Below are 20,492 nucleotides of genomic sequence, written 5' to 3'. Positions count from 1 at the left end.
TGTATGGATGTGTGTGGGGGTCTGTGTGTGTGTGGGAGGGGGGTGTGGGGGTATTTGTGAAGGTATGGGTGTGTGGGTGTGGGTATGGTTATGTGTGGTTGGGTGTGTATGTATATGGGTGTGGGGGATGGGGGGGTATGGGTGTGTATGTAGGCCAGTGTGCTTGGGTATGTGTGTGGGGGGGCATGGGGGGTGGATTGGTGTGGTGATGTGTGTGTGTGGGGGGGGAGGGGGTATGAGTAGGGGTGGGAAGGGGGCGGGGGTTGGGGGGGGGGTTGTGTGTGTGTGTAGTTATGGGTGTGTGTGTAGGGGGGGGGGGGGTGTATTGGTCTGTGTTGTGTGTGTGTTGTTTGTGTGCATGTGTTTCCCTGGTTCTGTTGTTGTTGTTGTTGAAGCATTGAAACAGAATGTGTAACATGCATGGATTGTTGCTCACACTTTGACACCTCCTTGAATCCGAAACTGATCAGTCAAGATTAACTCTCTCCGAACGACAGAATGCGTGAGCATTCCTACATAAAATATATTCGGCTTCGGACGACGGAATTGAATAGTATTTTCAAAAAATAAAAACCCATCACGCGCTGTACACGTGATTTTGTGATTAGCCAAGCAGAGCGCTATTCTGGGTCACTCCACAACCGAATGCTATGATTGGCCAGCCTGTCATGTGTGGCCCGTCTCGCACACATGCTGACAAAGTCACTGACAGGTCGTCTGCTCGCGTGCCAGCCTGTTAGCAAAGCGGGTTCTTCTCAAAATGTTTTGGAGTGAACAAGGCAGCGACGGCAACGTTTTAGTGTTGCCGAAGTACTTGAAATGCTACAAACTGAAGGGTCGGACATTGAAGAGGTGGATGATGACGAAGAAGAAAGTGAATTTAGTGCAGAAAGCAAGCGTGGGTATGGTAGTTCGGGGTGAAAAATTCAAATTGGCATTATTCTCTACATAATGGCAAAACTGTTAAAATAAGATGAGAGATTTGTTGTTGTTTTGACGGGCGCAATAGCCGAGTGGTTAAAGCGTTGGACTGTCAATCTGAGAGTCCCGGGTTCGAATCACGGTGACAGCGTCTGGTGGGTAAAGGGTGGAGATTTTTATGATCTCCCAGGTCAACATATGTGCAGACCTGCTAGTGCCTGAACCCCCTTCGTGTGTATATACAAGCAGAAGATCAAATATGCATGTTAAAGATCCTGTAATCCATGTCAGCGTTCGGTGGGTTATGGAAACAAGAACATACCCAGCATGCACACCCCCGAAAACGGAGTATGGCTGCCTACATGGCGGGGTAAAAACAGTCATATACGTAAAAGCCCACTCGTGTGCATAAGAGTGAACGCAGAAGAAGAAAGAGAAGTTGTTGTTTTTTATGTAATAGCCCAACACGTAGTAAGCCAGTTCTGAAAGTTTCATTTTTATACTCTGTATTTTGTAATCTTTTGTAATTTTTTCCCCCTAACCCTTACAAATGGGCCGGCTGTGGGGAAAAGGAAGGGAGAAAAGTTGTCGTCCTGAGTGAGTTGAAACGCCCGAGCATTGCTCAGGTATGGGCATGGAAACATGCTTGAAAATTTTGGCAAGTTACAGTTTGATGTTAGGTTTTAACTCACTCAGTACGGCCAGTCCTCTCTTCTCCTCTACACAGACCCCTCGGATGTCCAGTGGGTGTCTGAATGACCCAACCTTTAGCTTCCGTCGTCAGAACTGTGGTATTCTTTGTCAACATTCACCTCTTCAGTATAAGAGCGTTCTGCTTGCACTATTTTGATGATGGTAATTGGGATGAAACGCTGTTAACGTCGTCTCTTTTGCCGTTTGTATGGAGAGAGTTAAGTCTGCCTCTGGCAATATGTTATGTCACGTTTTTTTAAAATTTGTTGTTGTTGTTTCTTTTCAGAACCTGGTGGACAATCTCCATAACCGTGATGAAATGCTGGGGACGACCAGATCCTTGCTGCCCTTGGCCCAATCAGGTAGGGCTTGGGGAGTTGGTGTGTGGGTGTGGGTGTGTGTGCAGAGGGGGTGGGGTTGGGGGGAGGAGATTGTGAGGGTGTGTGAGCGTGTGTGTGAGTGGTGAGTGAGTGTGTTTGCGAGTAAGTGTGTGTGTGTGTGGGGTGGGGGTGGAGAGGTGTAGGTGGGTGGGTGTGAGTGTGTGTATGTGTGGATGGATGTGTGTGAGTGTGTATGTGTGGGTGGGTGTGAGTGTGTGGGTGTGGGTGTGTGTGTGTGTGGATAGGTATGTGTGGGATTGAATGTGTGAGGAGCTTAGTAACTGGTTTGTTGAACTTTACTTCAGTAGAGAAAATGACGGACGCAATAGCCGAGTGGTTAAAGCGTTGGACTTTCAATCTGAGGGTCCCGGGTTCGAATCACGGTGACGGCGTCTGGTGGGTAAAGGGTGGAGATTTTTACGATCTCCCAGGTCAACACATGTGTAGACCTGCTAGTGCCTGAACCCCCTTCGTGTGTATATGCAAGCAGAAGATCAAATGCGCACGTTAAAGATCCTGTAATCCATGTCAGCATTCGGTGGGTTATGGAAACAAGAACATACCCAGCATGCACACCCCCGAAAGCGGAGTATGGCTGCCTACATGGCGGGGTAAAAACGGTCATACACGTAAAATCCCACTCGTGTGCATACGAGTGAACGTGGGAGTTGCAGCCCACGAACGAAGAAGAAGAAGAAGAAGAAGTAGAGAAAATATAGCTGTACTGGTGTTGTTAGTAGACTGAAGAAAAAAAAGCGCCTCACAACGCCCTTTGAGTATATTCAATATTTCAGTTGAACTAAAGTCATCTTCTTCTTCTTCGTTTGTGGGCTGTCACTGTGAGTGTGACTCGCACGTTCACTCGTGTATGTGATAGGGCTTTTACTTATATGACTATTTTTACACCCAACATTTAGGCAGTCATATTCTGTTTTCAGTGTGATGGGCGGGGAGGTGGGGGGGGGGGGGGGTGCATGCCAGGTTTTGTTCTTAATTCCGCAAGCCACCAAACGCTGACATGGATTGCGGGGTCTTTATCTTGCAAATTTAATCTTCTGCATGTGACCAGCCGCCGTGGCGAAGTCGTTAGCGTCGTGGACTGAGGGCTGGGAGGACGCAGGTTCGAATCCCAGCGGAGGTGGGTTTTTCGGCCCGTGGCCGGCTCCTACCCAGAGTTGAGTGTGCTGTGGGCTTAAATGGGGAGACTGGGACCACACAGTCAAGTGTCATCCACTTCAAGGATGCGTCTTTTGGTGTGTTGCTCTAATTACTTGATCAACACTGCAAGTGTCTGTATCTTTCGGGCCTGGTTAACGCTGAGATATCATTATGACAGGAAGCGTAGAGTACAGCCTTGTCACGCAGTCCCAAACCAAAATGGACCTCCATAGCAACATCATCATCGTCATCGTCATCCTCCTCCTTCATCATCATCAATATAAACAAAACAGTCTCAAAGTCTGTGGTCTTTCATGCCCTGCTCTCATGGTGACCTCAGTTTCGATACCCCTCCGCTTCCGTGCTTTGGGTGAGTCCTGTCAATGTTGTCAGTGTCAGCAGATTCATGGGGGGCTGTTGTTTGAGGGATGTGGTGGCGGTCTCCGCTCTGGGAAGGACGCTCACTCAGTCTGGCTCCACGACTAAGCCATTATTATCGTTAGTAGGGGGCTTAGTAGGTGGTGTCCTAAGTACGTTAAATCAGAACAGGCACCACTGAACACCACCGAAGTGACTCAGCAGCAGTGCAGGGTCTCCTCTGGTGTGTGGCCTCCTGACGACCTACGACTGCTGATGCTGGAACTGTGACGGACGAACCCGGGTGTGGTCGTGTATGGGGGAATCTAAATGAGCGGCATGGGAGTAAATGCCATTGAAACGGTGCAGATGATGGGGCAGCAAAAAAAAAAAAAAAAAAAAAAAAATCTTCTGCATGTGTATTACACACGAAGGGGGTTCAGGCACTAAGCCAGTCTGCACACATGTTGACCTGGGTGATCAGAAAAATCAAAACCTTTTTTACCCACCAGGCGCCATGACCGGCATTCGAACTTGGGGCCCTCAGACTGAAAGTCCAGCGCTTTAACCACTCGGCTGACGGGCGCAATAGCCGAGTGGTTAAAGCGTTGGACTGTCAATCTGAGGGTCCCGGGTTCGAATCATGGTGACGGCGCCTGGTGGGTGAAGGGTGGAGATTTTTACGATCTCCCAGGTCAACATATGTGCAGACCTGCTAGTGCCTGAACCCCCTTCGTGTGTATATGCAAGCATAAGATCAAATACGCACGTTAAAGATCCTGTAATCCATGTCAGCGTTCGGTGGGTTATGGAAACAAGAACATACCCAGCATGCACACCCCCGAAAACGGAGTATGGCTGCCTACATGGCGGGGTAAAAACGGTCATGCACGTAAAAGCCCACTCGTGTACATGCGAGTGAACGTGGGAGTTGCAGCCCACGAACGCAGAAGAAGAAGAAGAAGAAGCACTCGGCTGTGACACTGGTCTTGAATCAAAGACAAGTTTCTGTGCAGTGGAAATGCCTTTGGTTGTGCGTCCCAGTATGACGACTGGACTAAAAAGGATAATTGCTGGTCGCAGCTCGGAGGTCCAAGGTCACATTTCCCAGGCCAAAGAGTTGAAGAAGTTCACAGTTCACAGCGTGTGTTTACGTGGGTTTCAGGGTCAAGTCCTCAGTTTGCAACAGAAGTGGCCAATGGATGCCTCAGCATTGTGAGTTGGTGTCTGTGTTTGTGTGTGTGTGCGTGTGTGAGTGTGTGTGAGCATGTGTGTTTGTGTGTGTGTGTGTGTGTGTGTGTGTGTGCTGGTGTTTATTTTTGTGTGTGTGTGTACTGTTCATGTGTATGAGTGTATATGTGTGCTATGTGTGAATATGTTTGTGTATATGTACTGTGCATGCATACATGTACTGTGTGTATGAGTGTGTGTGTGTGTGTGTGTGTGTGTGAGAGTGTTTGTGTACTCGGTGTGTGTGTATGTGTGTGCGTGAGTGTGTGTGTGTGTGTGGACTCTGTGTGCATGAGCGTGTTTGTGTACTCAGTGTGTATGTATGTGTGTGCGTGTGTGTGTGTGTGTACTCTGCGAGTGCATGTGCATGTGTCCATTTTTGCACAGTAATCACGACGATCATCCATGATTGACAGATGCGACTGATGAGCCAGCAGCCGGACAGTGGACCCTCCCCCGTCAAGACGAGGGCCAATCGAAAGGCGGGAAGCCGCGAGGCTCCGCCCACCGGCAGTGACGGACAGGCGGCCTTCGTTGAGGCCATCCAGTCAGCCCTGGAGGAAGACTTGGTCACACGCAAGTACGGTCGTTAGGAGTTGATGTTTATTGTTGTTACGTTTTTTTCAAATATTACGAAGAACAAAAATCATTCGAAGAACGATTATAGTAACGACTGGCAAACATTAACAAATAGCAGGGGAAAGTGTTTGGTCGTCTGGAGTGTGTGGAATATGATGTCTTTTGTCCTCTTTGAGGTGCTGTATATATGTATATAAGTCTATATATGTAAAATGTCACTATACCATTATCTCACGCTATCCTATTGCCCAAAAGCCAGTTTTCCTTGATTTTTTTGTTCCAGCTTGTGTGTGTGTGTGTGTGTGTTTATATATGAGGACATTGAAGTAATTTTTTTTTTTTATTGATGTTTTTACTATTATTTTAGTTTGTGAAATGTAGTTTTTGCTGTTCATTTAATTATTTACCTAAATTGTGGCTCATGTTTGTGTTTAAAAAAAAACCCATGCTTCTGTGTAATAACACTGTTTCAGGTGTGTGTGAGCGTGTGTGTGTGTGTGTGTGTGTGTGTGTGTGTGTGTGTGTGTGTGTGTGTGTGTGTGTGTGTGTGTAAGCGTGCATGCGTATGCAGGTGAAGCCAGTTCGCCGAGCTTGGCCCTTTGTTGTTGTTTGTTTGATGATTTGCTTTCCGTTTATCCTTTCACTGTGTATTGCATTTTGATGTGATGACTTCTTTGTTTGTGTGCTTTTTATCATCTGTTTCATGGTAAATTAACGTTTACACAAACGTAGGGTAGGGAGCTGACTAGGCCCTGACTAGGGTGCTGGGTTTATGTGCAGGTCAGGTTATCAGCACTTTAACTCCTTCATGGCCATAGGTGACTTTAGTCAGCCAGACAGTTTACCGCCATAGGTGACTTTAGTCAGCCAGACAGTTTACAGCCATAGGTGACTTTAGTCAGCCAGACAGTTTACCGCCATAGGTGACTTTAGTCAGCCAGACAGTTTACCGCCATAGGTGACTTTAGTCAGCCAGACAGTTTACAGCCATAGGTGCCTTTAGTCAGCCAGACAGTTTACAGCCATAGGTGACTTTAGTCAGCCAGACAGTTTACCGCTATAGGTGACTTTAGTCAGCCAGACAGTTTACAGCTATAGGTGACTTTAGTCAGCCAGACAGTTTACAGCCATAGGTGACTTTAGTCAGCCAGACAGTTTACAGCCATAGGTGACTTTAGTCAGCCAGACAGTTTACCGCTATAGGTGACTTTAGTCAGCCAGACAGTTTACAGCCATAGGTGACTTTAGTCAGCCAGACAGTTTACAGCCATAGGTGACTTTAGTCAGCCAGACAGTTTACCGCTATAGGTGACTTTAGTCAGCCAGACAGTTTACAGCTATAGGTGACTTTAGTCAGCCAGACAGTTTACAGCCATAGGTGACTTTAGTCAGCCAGACAGTTTACAGCCATAGGTGACTTTAGTCAGCCAGACAGTTTACAGCCATAGGTGACTTTAGTCAGCCAGACAGTTTACAGCCATAGGTGACTTTAGTCAGCCAGACAGTTTACAGCCATAGGTGACTTTAGTCAGCCAGACAGTTTACAGCCATAGGTGACTTTAGTCAGCCAGACAGTTTACCGCTATAGGTGCCTTTAGTCAGCCAGACAGTTTACAGCCATAGGTGACTTTAGTCAGCCAGACAGTTTACCGCTATAGGTGCCTTTAGCCAGCCAGACAGTTTACAGCCATAGGTGACTAGTCAGCCAGACAGTTTACAGCCATAGGTGACTTTAGTCAGCCAGACAGTTTACAGCCATAGGTGACTTTAGTCAGCCAGACAGTTTACAGCCATAGGTGCCTTTAGTCAGCCAGACAGTTTACAGCCATAGGTGCCTTTAGTCAGCCAGACAGTTTACAGCCATAGGTGACTTTAGTCAGCCAGACAGTTTACAGCCATAGGTGACTTTAGTCAGCCAGTTTACAGCCATAGGTGCCTTTAGTCAGCCAGACAGTTTACCGCCATAGGTGACTTTAGTCAGCCAGACAGTTTACCGCCATAGGTGACTTTAGTCAGCCAGACAGTTTACCGCCATAGGTGACTTTAGTCAGCCAGACAGTTTACAGCCATAGGTGACTTTGGTCAGCCAGACAGTTTACAGCCATAGGTGACTTTAGTCAGCCAGACAGTTTACAGCCATAGGTGCCTTTAGTCAGCCAGACAGTTTACAGCTATAGGTGCCTTTAGTCAGCCAGACAGTTTACAGCTATAGGTGACTTTAGTCAGCCAGACAGTTTACAGCCATAGGTGACTTTAGTCAGCCAGACAGTTTACAGCCAGAGGTGACTTTAGTCAGCCAGACAGTTTACAGCCATAGGTGACTTTTGTCAGCCAGACAGTTTACAGCCATAGGTGACTTTAGTCAGCCAGACAGTTTACAGCCATAGGTGCCTTTAGTCAGCCAGACAGTTTACAGCCATAGGTGACTTTAGTCGACATCAAGGGGGCATGTTAAAAGGACCGTTTTTCACAGTGTAACAAAGTTTGACAGCCGCAGCCAGTTTCCTGTCAGTAGAGTATCAGTATCAGTATCAGTAGCTCAAGGAGGCATCACTGCGTTCGGTCAAATCCATATCTGCCAAGCAGATGCCTGACCAGCTGTGTAACCCAACGCGCTTAGTCAGGCCTTGAGATAGAAATTGAAAAAATAAAAATTAAATTAAATTAAATTAAATTAGATTAAATAAAGTAAAAAAAAAAACCAACCCCAAAAACCAATAAATTAAAAAATTGAATAAAGATAAAATAAAAGATAAAATAAAATAAATAGATAAATAACTAAGAAAAATAATAGATAAATACATAAAAATACTACTACTAATAATAATAATATTTAAAAGGTGCAAAATCTTGATTAAGTCAACTCTAGGTGGACACACACACACACACACAGACACACACACACACACACATACACACACACACAAATGCCTGTAGATCAATGACAAACTAACCTTCACCCCTTGACCTAGTTAGAAGGGAACAAATCCAGCGTGTCGTTTTGACATTGACCAAACTGTGTGACTGAGAGCATCGAGTCGAAAATATTTGGAGTTCGGGAGTATTTTTTCATGCAGTTACTTGGCAGTGAAAGAGTTTGAATTTTTGGAAAAAAATTTGAATGATGTGGCAGATGTGGTGGTGTAGCGTAAATGGATCAGTTCCCCCACACTTTGTTGGCACCTCCTTGAAAGTGAAAGTGAAAGTGAAACTAGACTCAAATATGTATGTTTATGTGTTGTTCCAGGAATTCCAGATACAGCATGGCTTTCTTCAACACGCTGGTTCAGAAATACCCAGTAAGTTGCCCCACCTTCTCTGACAGTTTATCTACCTAGTTTTGCGTATTTGGTTATTTGTTGGTTTTTTTGTTGTTGTTTTCTTTTTGATTTATTCTTTTCCTTTTTCTTTTCTGCACAGTTTGGATTAGTTAATCAACAAAAGCAAAAGATTTGTTCTATTGTGATTAATTTTGTTCTGATTTTTTTAACATCATCACCGATCCAAAATGATGTGTTTTATTTGTGTAAATATCTTTTGACATTGTTTGGCATTTCATCTTGTTGAAACGTTGTAGTAGCATCATCAGCAGTGGAGATTTATTATGTTTTTTTTCTGGTCATGCTTTACAAGAAATGTTGCATGTTTCTACTGCTTGTCACTGATTTTCCCAAAGCGCTGGACCACAGTTGTTGTAAGATTCGGAACTGTGAGAATGCGCACACATGCACGCACACACGCAAGCGTGCCCACATTCAGTATACCATTAGAACCATGATGCCATGGCTTGCGTTGTGTTTCAGACTGTGTTTCAGACTGTGTTCTGGCCATTGGTGACACATTGTATACCATTAGAACCATGATGCCATGGCTTGCGTTGTGTTTCAGACTGTGTTCTGGCTGCTGGTGACACATTGTATACCATTAGAACCATGATGCCATGGCTTGCGTTGTGTTTCAGACTGTGTTCTTGCTGCTGGTGACACATTGTATACCATTAGAACCATGATGCCATGGCTTGCGTTGTGTTTCAGACTGTGTTCTGGCCATCGGTGACACATTGTATACCATTAGAACCATGATGCCATGGCTTGTGTTGTGTTTCAGACTGTGTTCTGGCCATTGGTGACACATTGTATACCATTAGAACCATGATGCCATGGCTTGCGTTGTGTTTCAGACTGTGTTCTGGCCGCTGGTGACACATTGTATACCATTAGAACCATGATGCCATGGCTTGCGTTGTGTTTCAGACTGTGTTCTGGCCGCTGGTGACACATTGTATACCATTAGAATCATGATGCCATGGCTTGCGTTGTGTTTCAGACTGTGTTCTGGCCATTAGAACCATGATGCCATGGCTTGCGTTGTGTTTCAGACTGTGTTCTGGCCATTGGTGACAACAGTTGTGAAATCCATGGAGAGCACCGACACCAAAGTTCATTCAAAGGTAAATGATTCAGCAGAATCCATGAAGTCTTTTTTTTCGTGATGTCCCTCTGTGGGAGCTAATGAACTTCTTGAAAAAAGCGAAACATTTTAAAAATCAGATTTGAATGTTTTAAACTCTGGAAGATTTTTTTTTTTTTTTTTAAACATTTTAAGTGAAAAAAATTGGAGTGATTACTTTTTATTGTATTTTTTAAAATTTTGGCTGGAATAAGTTGTAACATAGTGATAGCCTTGAGATGGCCTTAGTGGTTGGCGAGGCTCTAAGCACCATAAATTGATATGATTTGATTTGAAATGATTCAGCTTCAGCTTCAGTTTTTCAAGGGGGCATCGCTGCATTTGGACGAATCCATACATGCTACACCGCATCTGTTACTTTTGCTATGTTGTGATAATGCAGCTGCTTATTTTCAGCTAGTTGAAGTAACTATAAGTAATATAGTGTGTGTGTGTGTGTGTATGTGTGAACGTGTGTCTGCATGTTTTACATTTATTTGCTTATTTATCATCATTTTGTGTGTGTGTGTGTGTGTGTGTGTGCGCACGCGCCTTGAGTTGACTTAATCAAGATCTTGCGCATTTTGAATATTATTATTAGTAGTATTTTTATGGGGTTTTTTTGGGTTTTTTTTAGTCATATTAATTTTTTTTTTTTTTTATTGTTTTTTATTAATTTTTTTTAAATAAATTTTTTTTTTTTCTATTTTATTATATTATTGTTGTTATTGTATTTTTAAAAAAAAGATAATTTATTAATTTTATTTATCTATTTTTTTTTTTATTTTTTTATTTTTTTTTCTCAAGGCCTGACTAAGCGCGTTGGGTTACGGGCTGCTGGTCAGGCATCTGCTTGGCAGATGTGGTGTAGCGCATATGGATTTGACCGAACGCAGTGACGCCCCCTTGAGCTACTGATACTGATACTGATACTGATACTGTCTTATCATATTTTGTCTTAACTCATTCTACCCCCACAGCTACATGCCTGCTGCAGCTTCCCTGGACCAGCACTACATGAGACCACTGCAGGAAAAAATTAGGGTGGTTCACTAAAACAGCGGAAATGGTTGGAGAACTGTTCATTCATTTAGTCAAACAAAGCTTCGTTTTCATGCTTCTGGAATTCGTAAACGACTCAGTTTAGAACGCCAACTGTACCAAGCAAGAATAAATGAAATTAGAATAGTGTGTTGGTACGAGAATACTCGTACTGGGTCCACAACTGTTTCAGACGAAGGGTTGTGATCGGGGCCTTAGATAGTTTTGATTTTTTTTTAGAGTGGCACCTAATTTCCATAATGATGTTAGTTTTGATTTTTTTTAGAGTGGCACCTAATTTCCATAATGATGTTAGTTTTGATTTTTTTAGGGTGGCACCTAATTTCCATAATGATGTTAGTTTTGATTTTTTTTAGAGTGGCACCTAATTTCCATAATGATGTCACGAGCTAAGAATATCTTCACTGACCTTTCCACTCTCCACTGTGACAAATAAATACAGTGTGTGTTGCTGTGCTTGAAAGCAGGAGAGTTGTTTTCACGGTGACTGGTTCATGTGAACAGTGCGTGTCAACGGTGGTTTCTGACCCAGTTTCATTTTGGTCACAAGGCAGACAACAGAATTAGATGAAGGGGCCCTATTGGGGTTATATAGCATTTTGATTTCAGTCTGTTTGAAACTCTGTGTGCTTTCCTGGGTTTGTTTACAAGTCATCAGTGTGTGCAAATTTCGAACAAAAAAAATATGGATACTTTCGACATCTCACTGTATGATAGGATAAGAAAGGAGGAAGTTTAATATTTTGTCCCCAACTAACTCGTTTTGCTACTGATCAGTTTGGAAGTTTTCAGTTCATAAATTCTAACTTTTTTTTGTTGTTTTCTTTGGCGTTTTTATTTCTTACCCATACCAATGGGTTGTCTGTGGGGAAAGTCAGGGGAGCTAACTGGCAGTACCAAGTGAGTTAACTGTTACCTGGATCAGAATGAGTTAAAGATGAAGAGGCAATGTTCATGTTGCCTGGAGCGGAAAGAGTTAAAGATGAAGAGGCAATGTTCATGTTGCCTGGAGCGAAAAGAGTTAAAGATGAAGAGGCAATGTTCACGCTACCTGGATCAGAATGGGTTAAAGATGAAGAGGCAATGTTCACGTTACCTGGATCAGAAAGAGTTAAAGATGAAGAGGCAATGTTCATGTTACCTGGATCAGAATGAGTTAAAGATGAAGAGGCAATGTTCATGTTGCCTGGAGCAGAATGAGTTAAAGATGAAGAGGCAATGTTCATGTTGCCTGGAGCAGAATGAGTTAAAGATGAAGAGGCAATGTTCATGTTACCTGGATCAGAATGAGTTAAAGATGAAGAGGCAATGTTCATGTTACCTGGATCAGAATGAGTTAAAGATGAAGAGGCAGTGTTCACGCTACCTAGAGCAGAATGAGTTAAAGATGAAGAGGCAATGTTCACGTTACCTGGATCAGAATGAGTTAAAGATGAAGAGGCAATGGATCAGAGCACCTCCTCTGTTTTCTCTGTTACAGACATTGGCCTGTTCTTTGTTGGCGCAGCTCCTTCGACTCAACAAGGTGAGTGGAGTTTTAGTTCTGGGTTTTTCTTTGGGTTGTTTTTTTTGTTTTGTTTTTGCTAATTTTATTTCTATGTGTGTGTTAATGTGTGTGTGTGTTGTGTGTGTGTGTGCATGTGTGTGTGTGTGACTGTTTTTCTGTGAGTGTTTATGAGTCTGTGTTAGTCTGAAAGTGAGTGTGCATGTGCGTTTGTGTGTGTCTGTGTGTGTTTGTGTAATTGTCTGTGTGCATGTGTATGCCTCACACACAAAGTGTGTCGACAGCAGTTCAACTGACCTCATTTCCGCAAGTTTCAGATGTCATGGGTCGAATTTAAACAAAGGTGCGGTTTTATTCAGATGTCAGGTGGGGGGGGTGGGGGGGGGGGGTAACAAAGGCGCTGTTTTATTCAATCAGCTTCTTTCTCCACATGGTTTTCAGATGTCAAGGGGCGAATTCAAACAAAGTCGCGGTTTTGTTCATTCAGTTCTTTTCTCCACATGGTTTTCGGATGTCAAGGGGAGGGAATAACAAAGGTGCGGTTTTATTCAATCAGCTCTTTTCTCCACATGGTTTTCAGATGTCAAGGGGGGGAATAACAAAGGTGCAGTTTTATTCAGTCAGCTCTTTTCTCCACATGGTTTTCAGAAGGACAGCCTGCCGGAGGAACAGTGGGCCAGCTTTTGTTCGTCTGTCCCTGCAGTGTTGAAGAAGGTAAAGCTCTTTCTTTAGTACTTTTGTGGAAAAAAAATTAAATAGATAAATGAAATAAATAGAAATAAATACAGTTTGTGTTGTTTTCTCTTGCTCCTGTCTCCATGAAGAATTAAGAAAAAAAATTTTTTTTTTTGTTTGTTTGTTTCTTGTTGTTGTTTTTTCAATACAAATGAACGATGGAGATGGTATTGGCACTGGACTGGAGTGGAATATTTGCTTCTCCCTTCTTCCATTATTATTTTACCGTGCTTTCCCGTTCTCCTGGAGCCAGTTGCATTGCTCGGACGGAAGAGCCTAGTATGGTCGTAACCTGCTGCTAACTGTATGTAGTGTGGAACTGACCAATGGCGTAGTTCGGTCAACGTAGGCATTTCGTCACATGTAACTGTCAAAAAGTTAAAACCAAGCGATGGAACTGGCACCAGGGTTTTTTTGGGGTTTTTTTCAAGAAAGCATGGAATATGTTTTGTCTTTTTCTGGGCTTGATGTTCAGGTAATCTCACTTTGTTGTATTCTGTTTAGCCCCTGTGACATGTGAGTTTACATGTCAGTATTTTCTGGTTCAGTATACCTGTTATTATTTATGATTTTGTGTACAATGTGCAATCATGTTTGTGTTGAGATTACTATTTTTTTCTGGTTAAAAAAAAAAGAAGAATATATGGATGAATGGTCGCAGGTTTATGTGCATGAATGTGACTATCCTTGTGCCTAATTCTATTTTCTAGAGGGGGGGGGGGGGGGGGGGGGGGGGGGTTGTTTGGTTTTTTTTCTCTTCAGGTTCTGTGAGGTCTATATTGACAGTTTTCAGTCCTGATATTGCCCAGTGTGGTCGGCTGGGCTTTAAAACAACGATGAATAATTCAGGATGATGTCCATGATTAAGCTCCTGTACAGTTTAATGTAATTCGGAGAATTGAATTATACTTTTCGGATTACTATTTTGTAAAAAAAAAAAAAAAAATTTTTTAATCGTAAGTTCTATGATAATGCTGTTATTCTGGGAATGACTACACACATATATATCTAAAATATATCTGCAGGTTCTATGTTATTATACTAGGGATGGGTATGCTCGCGTATATCTGTACCGGGTAATGTATATTAGAGGCTGGGAAACTCTCAGTGGATCTGCTATTTTCAGCGGAAGAGCAGTTGATTTCAGAGGGGAAAACTAAATCGATGAGTACGTTTTATTTTCGTCCAGTTCGTTTCAAACACGGTTCAGTTTTTCTTTTTGAGCTCAGTTCAGTTTTTCCAACTATACATCACTTTTGCTTAAGCCGCTGTCTTGTAATTTTCAAACGGCAAGCATGTCGAGACAATTACAAAATGGTTGGGAAAAAAATCCAGTTTTTTGGAGTCAGAGAAGAAACTGTGAATTATTGTTTTAACTTTCAGGAGAGGTCCCTGAAAGCCTCGTAAAAATCACTAATCTTGATGGTGCGTTGCCACCGCACCCCACCAGGGGCCTATGGCAGCCACTTGACCCCCGGCTGATTTTCAGAGGAAACTCTCCTGGACAATTCCGCAGCCTGATATTATGTGTTACTGTATTACTGTTATGAAGGGAATGTGTTAAGCAGTGCGATGATTCACACATTCGTGGAGACAGTTTCAAGGTTTGGCTTTTCTGTTATGTTGTTTGTCAGACATGAAGATGCTCAGCAGTGTGTCATCAGTTCTGTTCTGATGATGACCATAAGGTGTGGCTTGTTCCAAAATTGATTCCCAGGGCAGGCTGATCCCATGTGGCCATGTGTCATAGAGTGCGTGCACAGCCGGTTTTGACTAGATCACGCCCCTTAGAGAGGCCACTGTGGCGCCGTCTTTTTCGGTGGTAAACAGTTTACAGTTGGCCGGGTTTTCTCTTGGGAGTTTTCCTTCTCTTGGAAGGACTGCCTGCTGAGGCTATCGGACTCCATCTGCCTGGGTTTGAAATCAGAGTTGTCCTTCTCCTAGACTATGTGGGTCCACGGCGCCTTATTTCATATCATTTGGTGCAACTCCCAAAGGGAGGGCTCCCCCATCCGCCATCTGGGGGACGCGCCCCTACGCCGTATAGTCCCAGTGTGAGGGCAGGCTGATCAACACTTTAGGTTTAGGATTTTAGATTTCTGAAAAAACTTAGCCGTATGGAGAGCACAGGACAGGAGTCATAATGGCTGCCGGAAAAAGAGGGCGCTAGCCAGCGGGACAAAGGGGAGGTTACCTACTTCCGGGAGGTTATCGGCCGTAGTTTCGTTTTCTCCGCATAGGCAGATAGTAGTTTGCACAGGACAGGAATGTCAGACCCCTGCCGGAGTCTGCACTAGTTGGGTCACGGTAAGTATGTTATTTAAATGTAATTTTAGATAGAAAATTTCCTTTTTTTTAGATTTTTTATTCCAGAAAGTCCCCTTGGGGACACACGGAAAAAACAGAATCAGCAAAAGACAAACAATGTATAGCGACAGTGTATGTGGCAGTGTTACACAGCACATGAAGGACTTGTAATTAAGTGAATGAAATAATACTGTGTTTAGAGTATTCGGTGAAGTTCAGGCATCTGTTCCCCCTTTTTTTTTTATCATTAGCAGATGTTGTGTAACGTATGTGAATCAGTCCACACACACACACTTTGACACGTCCGTGGAACTGAAACTGAAAACTCTTAACATAACATTGCACTGATGTTGTTGATTTTCCCCCCTTTGTTTGCAAGATCTAATGGATGTGTTTTCACCTTGAGAGAAATAGTTTTTTTCTTTTAAATAAGAAGAAAAAGGTAACCTCCAAAACCTGAGGTAAATACAATAACTAAGCATGATATGATATGATATGGATTCTTATATATAGCACCTATCCTTGGCCGGAGACCAAGCTCTAAACGCTTTTTAAACTCAGGGTTGTTTGCACAACAGGCTGCATACCTAGGTACAGCGGACTGATGGCTGCATTGGGTGCTCATCATTTGTTTCCTGTGTCATTCAATCAGATTTCAGGCATGCACACATGCACACTCAGACAGACTGAGACATGCAACATTTTATGTGTATGACCATTTTGTTTATTTACCCCACCACACAGGCAGCCATACTCTGTTTTCATGGGTGTGCATGCTGGGTATGTTCTTGTTTCCATAACCCACCGAACACTGACAAGGATTAGAGGATCTTTAACGTGTGTATTTGATCTTCTGCTTGCCGTATACACACGAAAGGCAGGGGCCAGAAGAAGGTCTGCACATATGTTGACCTGGGAGATCAGGAAAAATCTCCACCCTTTACCCACCAGGTGCTGTTACCGTTATTCAAACCTGGGACACTCAGATTGAAACTCACTCAGTGCGGCCAGTCCTCTCTTCTCCTCTACACAGACCCCTCGGATGTCCTGTAGGTGTCTGAATGACCCAGCCTTTAGCTTCCGTCGTCAGAATTGTGGTATTCTTTGTCAACATTCACATCTTCAGTATAAGAGCCTTCCGCTTGCAATATTTTGATGATGGTAATTGGGGTGAAACGCTGTTAATGTCGTCTCTTTCGCCGTTCGTATGGAAAGAGTTAACCACTCGGCTGTTGCCGGCTAATGAGGGCGTGTGTGTGGTTGCAGCTGGTGCTGTCACAGCAGAAGGGATCGCTGAAGGCAGGGCTGGTGTTGGAGGTGATCACTGCCCTGTTCCATCTGGCACACATGATGACTGCTGAGGAGAGAAAAGTGAGTGCGGATAAAAAATAAAAAAAAAAGAGAAAAAAAAAGGTTTTAGTTTAAAAAGACAATGACTTCATTTATTTTCCCTGATGCTAGCTGCCTCCTTTCTCATTGTCCTTGTTATTATCATCATTGTCTTCGTCGTCGTTATTGGTATTGTCGTTGTCCATGTCCTTGTTATCATCATCATTTGCCGTCATTACTGATATTGCCGTTGTTGCTGTTATCATCATCATTGTTTTAATCATCTTCATTGTTGTTGTTATTATCATTGTCGTTGTCCTTGTAATCATCATCTTGATCATTGTTGTTTGTTATTGGTATTGTCATTGTCGTTGTCCTTGTTATCATCATCTTTATCATTGTCTTTGTCAGTGTTATTGTCATTGTTTTTTTTTTTTGTATTTTTTTTATTTCTTTTTATCACAACAGATTTATCTGTGTGAAATTCGGGCTGCTCTCCCCAGGGAAAGCGCGTCGCTATACTACAGCGCCACCCATTTTTTTGTATTTTTTCTGCGTGCAGTTTTATTTGTTTTTCCTATTGACGTGGATTTTTCTACAGAATTTTGCCAGGAACAACCCTTTTGTTGCCGTGGGTTCTTTTATGTGCTCTAAGTGCGTGCTGCACACGGGACCTCGGTTTATCGTCTCATCCGAATGACTAGCCTCCAGACCACCACTCAAGGTCTAGTGGAGGGGGAGAAAATATCGGCGGCTGAGCCGTTATTCGAACCAGCGCGCTCAGATTCTCTCGCTTCCTAGGCGGACGCGTTACCTCTAGGCCATCACTTGTCTTTATTATCATCATCTTGATCATTGTCATTGTGGTTGTTATTGGTATTGCCCTTGTTGTCATCGTCATCTTCATCTTGATTATTGTTGTTGTTATTGGAATTGTCATTGTCCTTCTTATCATCATGATCATCATCTCCTTCATCATCACTGTTGTTGTTATTGGTATTGTCATTGTCGATGTCCTTGTTATCATCATCATTGTCACCATGGTTGTTATCCATATTTGTCATTGTCATTGTCCTTCTTATCATCATGATCATCATCACCTCCTTCATCATCACTGTTGTTGTTATTGGTATTGTCATTGTCGATGTCCTTGTTATCATCATCATTGTCACCATGGTTGTTATCCATATTTGTCATTGTTATTGTCCTTGTTATCATCATGATCATTATCGTCATTGTTGGTATTCATTGTCATTGTCTTTGTTATCATCATCATGATCATTGTCTTTGTCATCGTTATTGACATTGTCATTGTCATCATCGTCTTCGTTATTGTTGTTGATGTTGACATTACCATTGTCATTGTCATCATCATAATCATCATCATCTTCTGCATCATCATCATTGTGGTCGTTATTGATATTGTCACTGTCAGTGCCCTTTTAATTATCATCATCATCGTCGTCGTCGTCATTGTTTCTGACACGTCGCTCCGTTCCCTGTCGACCAGGTGGCGCTGTCATCAGACGTGCTGTCCCACCTGACACAGCTGAAGGGGTCGTTCAACAAGGACACACGCAAAATGCACAACAAACTCACACAGCTCCTCGCTGCTCACAAGTGAGTCAGGGGTGTAGTGCAGCTTTGGGGAGGGGGTTCGGGGATTGGGGGGGGGCGGCTGTTTGAGTGTGAAAGTCGTGGAGTTTATTGTATTTAAATTTTTTTTTTTTTTTTTATCAGGAGCCTGTATTAGCTATGTCTGTGTCCTGTTTCTGTTCGTGAAAAGTCCTTGAATTTATTATGAATGTTACTATTTTTTATTCGGAGCCTGTATGAACTATTTATTATGAATGTTACTATTTTTTATTCGGAGCCTGTATGAACTATTTATTATGAATGTTACTATTTTTTATTCAGAGCCTGTATGAACTATGTCTGTGGTCCTTTGCTCTTATTTTTTCCCCCTATTTTCATCTGGGACTCCAAATGGATAAGGCAATTATGACTGGTTTGAAATGGTAAAAAAAAAAAAAAAAAAAAAGGGTGGGGTGTGGGGTGAATGGGGGTGTGGGAGATGGGGTGTTATGTATTGGAAGTGATAAAAGGGGAGGTGTATGTATGGTTTACGTTTTGTGAGCCTGTCCTGTACTGGGGAAGAGGGGTTGATGAATTTGAAGCCTTTTTGAGCCGTTTGATGTATGATAAAGAGGAGTTTGCTGACCTGTGCACCCCCTGTATTTGTCCCTGAAAAAAAAGAAGGCATATAATGGGATGGGTTTGGGGGGTGGGGGAGGGGGTGGGGATGGGTAATGTACTAAACGCCTATATCAGCCTCATAAAGATGAAGTGTTCTTTACATAGAAGTCAGAATGCTGACAGAAAAAAAAAATATATATATTCATTTTGTCGACAGAGGGAACAAAGGAAAGAAGCGAAAACACAAAGAAATGGAGGGTGAGGCGACAGAGAACGGAACGGCTGCCTGAAGCGATGGTGTGAACTCAGTGTTTGAGAGGGTGTGTTACGGATGCAAGAGACAGACCGCATTGTCATTGACAGTGGGCTTTTTGTTGGTTTTTTTTTTTTTTTTTTTTCCTGAACTTCAGCATCTGGTGCATGGCTATGAGTTAGTATGAACTGTTGCAAAACTTGTCCGTGATTTTCGTATCTTGTGCAGTTATGTACAAACCTTGAGAATATTGGAGAGTTGCTGAATGCGAATTGTGTCATCTTGTTTGTGCAAAATACATCCGTTGAAAATAATTCTGCTGCGATTATTTCTGCGTACATCTTTTGTGTGTGTGCATGCGTGATTTTCTGTGAGAGGAGGATTTTCTGTCTAGCTTTTGTGTATTTATAACTTCTGTGCATCTGCATTGTATTTTATTTATTATATTGTATTAATTTTTGTCGCAACTGATTTCTCTGTGTAAAAGTCAGGCTGCTGTCCCCTGGGAAAGCACATTGCCATGTTGCAGCACCACCCCTTTCTTTAAAAAAATAAATAAATAAAGAAGAATTAATTTATTCATTTTGCTGTCTGCAAGTATATTAATTTGTTTGACGATAAAAGTGGACTTTTCTACAGATTTTTGTCAGAAACAACCCTTTTGTTGCCATGGTTTCTTTTACATGTGCTAAGCACACATTTTGCACGGGGGTCATCAGTTTATCATCTCATCCGAATGACTGGCACCCAGACCACCACTCAAGGTCTAGTGGAGTGGGGGTGAGCGGGCAGTAAAAATCCTGCACATTAAGTGGGATTTGAACCTGTGGACTCTCGCTTCCTAGTCGGCGCATCACCACTGGGCCACCGTTCCATTGACAAACGATCTTCTTCTGTGTTCATGAGCTGCAACTCCCACGTTCACTCCTATGTATACGAGTGGGCTTTTATGTGTATGACCGTTTTTACCCTGCAATGTAGGCAGCCATACTCTGCTTTCAGGGGTGTGCATGCAGGCTATGTTCTTGTTTCCATAACCCACTGAACAGTGACATGGATTACAGGATCTTTAACATGCGTATTTGATCTTCTGCTTGTGTATACACATGAAGGGGGTTCAGGCACTAGCAGGTCTGCACATATGCTGACCTGGGAGATCGTAAAAATCTCCACCTTTTACCCACCAGCCGCTGTTACCTGAGATTCAAACCCAGGACCCTTAGATTAAAAGTCCAACGCTTTAACCACTCGGCTATTGTGCCGGTCACAAACGATCTGAATGTTGATCTGTTTCACTGATTGACAGAAGTGGAAGGTGGCAGAATGGTTAACTCACTCA

At 43.0% G+C, this 20,492-nt stretch overlaps 1 protein-coding gene across 1 annotated transcript in view; it reads left to right on the top strand.

Annotated features, from left to right (window-relative positions):
- LOC143288152 (myb-binding protein 1A-like protein) overlaps window positions 1-19,457 on the top strand; it is a 64,830-nt gene extending 45,373 nt beyond the window's left edge. Inside the window, exons 23-32 of the mRNA XM_076596448.1 lie at window positions 1,901-1,976; window positions 4,675-4,724; window positions 5,156-5,319; window positions 8,566-8,617; window positions 9,697-9,768; window positions 12,310-12,354; window positions 12,982-13,047; window positions 16,642-16,746; window positions 18,215-18,324; window positions 19,118-19,457. Of these exons, the coding sequence (XP_076452563.1) occupies window positions 1,901-1,976; window positions 4,675-4,724; window positions 5,156-5,319; window positions 8,566-8,617; window positions 9,697-9,768; window positions 12,310-12,354; window positions 12,982-13,047; window positions 16,642-16,746; window positions 18,215-18,324; window positions 19,118-19,190 (813 nt within the window). The 3' untranslated portion in view covers window positions 19,191-19,457. The remainder of the gene's footprint in view (window positions 1-1,900; window positions 1,977-4,674; window positions 4,725-5,155; window positions 5,320-8,565; window positions 8,618-9,696; window positions 9,769-12,309; window positions 12,355-12,981; window positions 13,048-16,641; window positions 16,747-18,214; window positions 18,325-19,117) is intronic.
- Window positions 19,458-20,492: the final 1,035 nt, after the last annotated feature.

Source organism: Babylonia areolata, chromosome 12, assembly GCF_041734735.1.
Source record: "Babylonia areolata isolate BAREFJ2019XMU chromosome 12, ASM4173473v1, whole genome shotgun sequence".
Taxonomy (NCBI): domain Eukaryota; kingdom Metazoa; phylum Mollusca; class Gastropoda; order Neogastropoda; family Buccinidae; genus Babylonia; species Babylonia areolata.
Note: the sequence above shows the minus strand (reverse complement) of the source record. Positions and strands in the feature narration are given on the sequence as shown.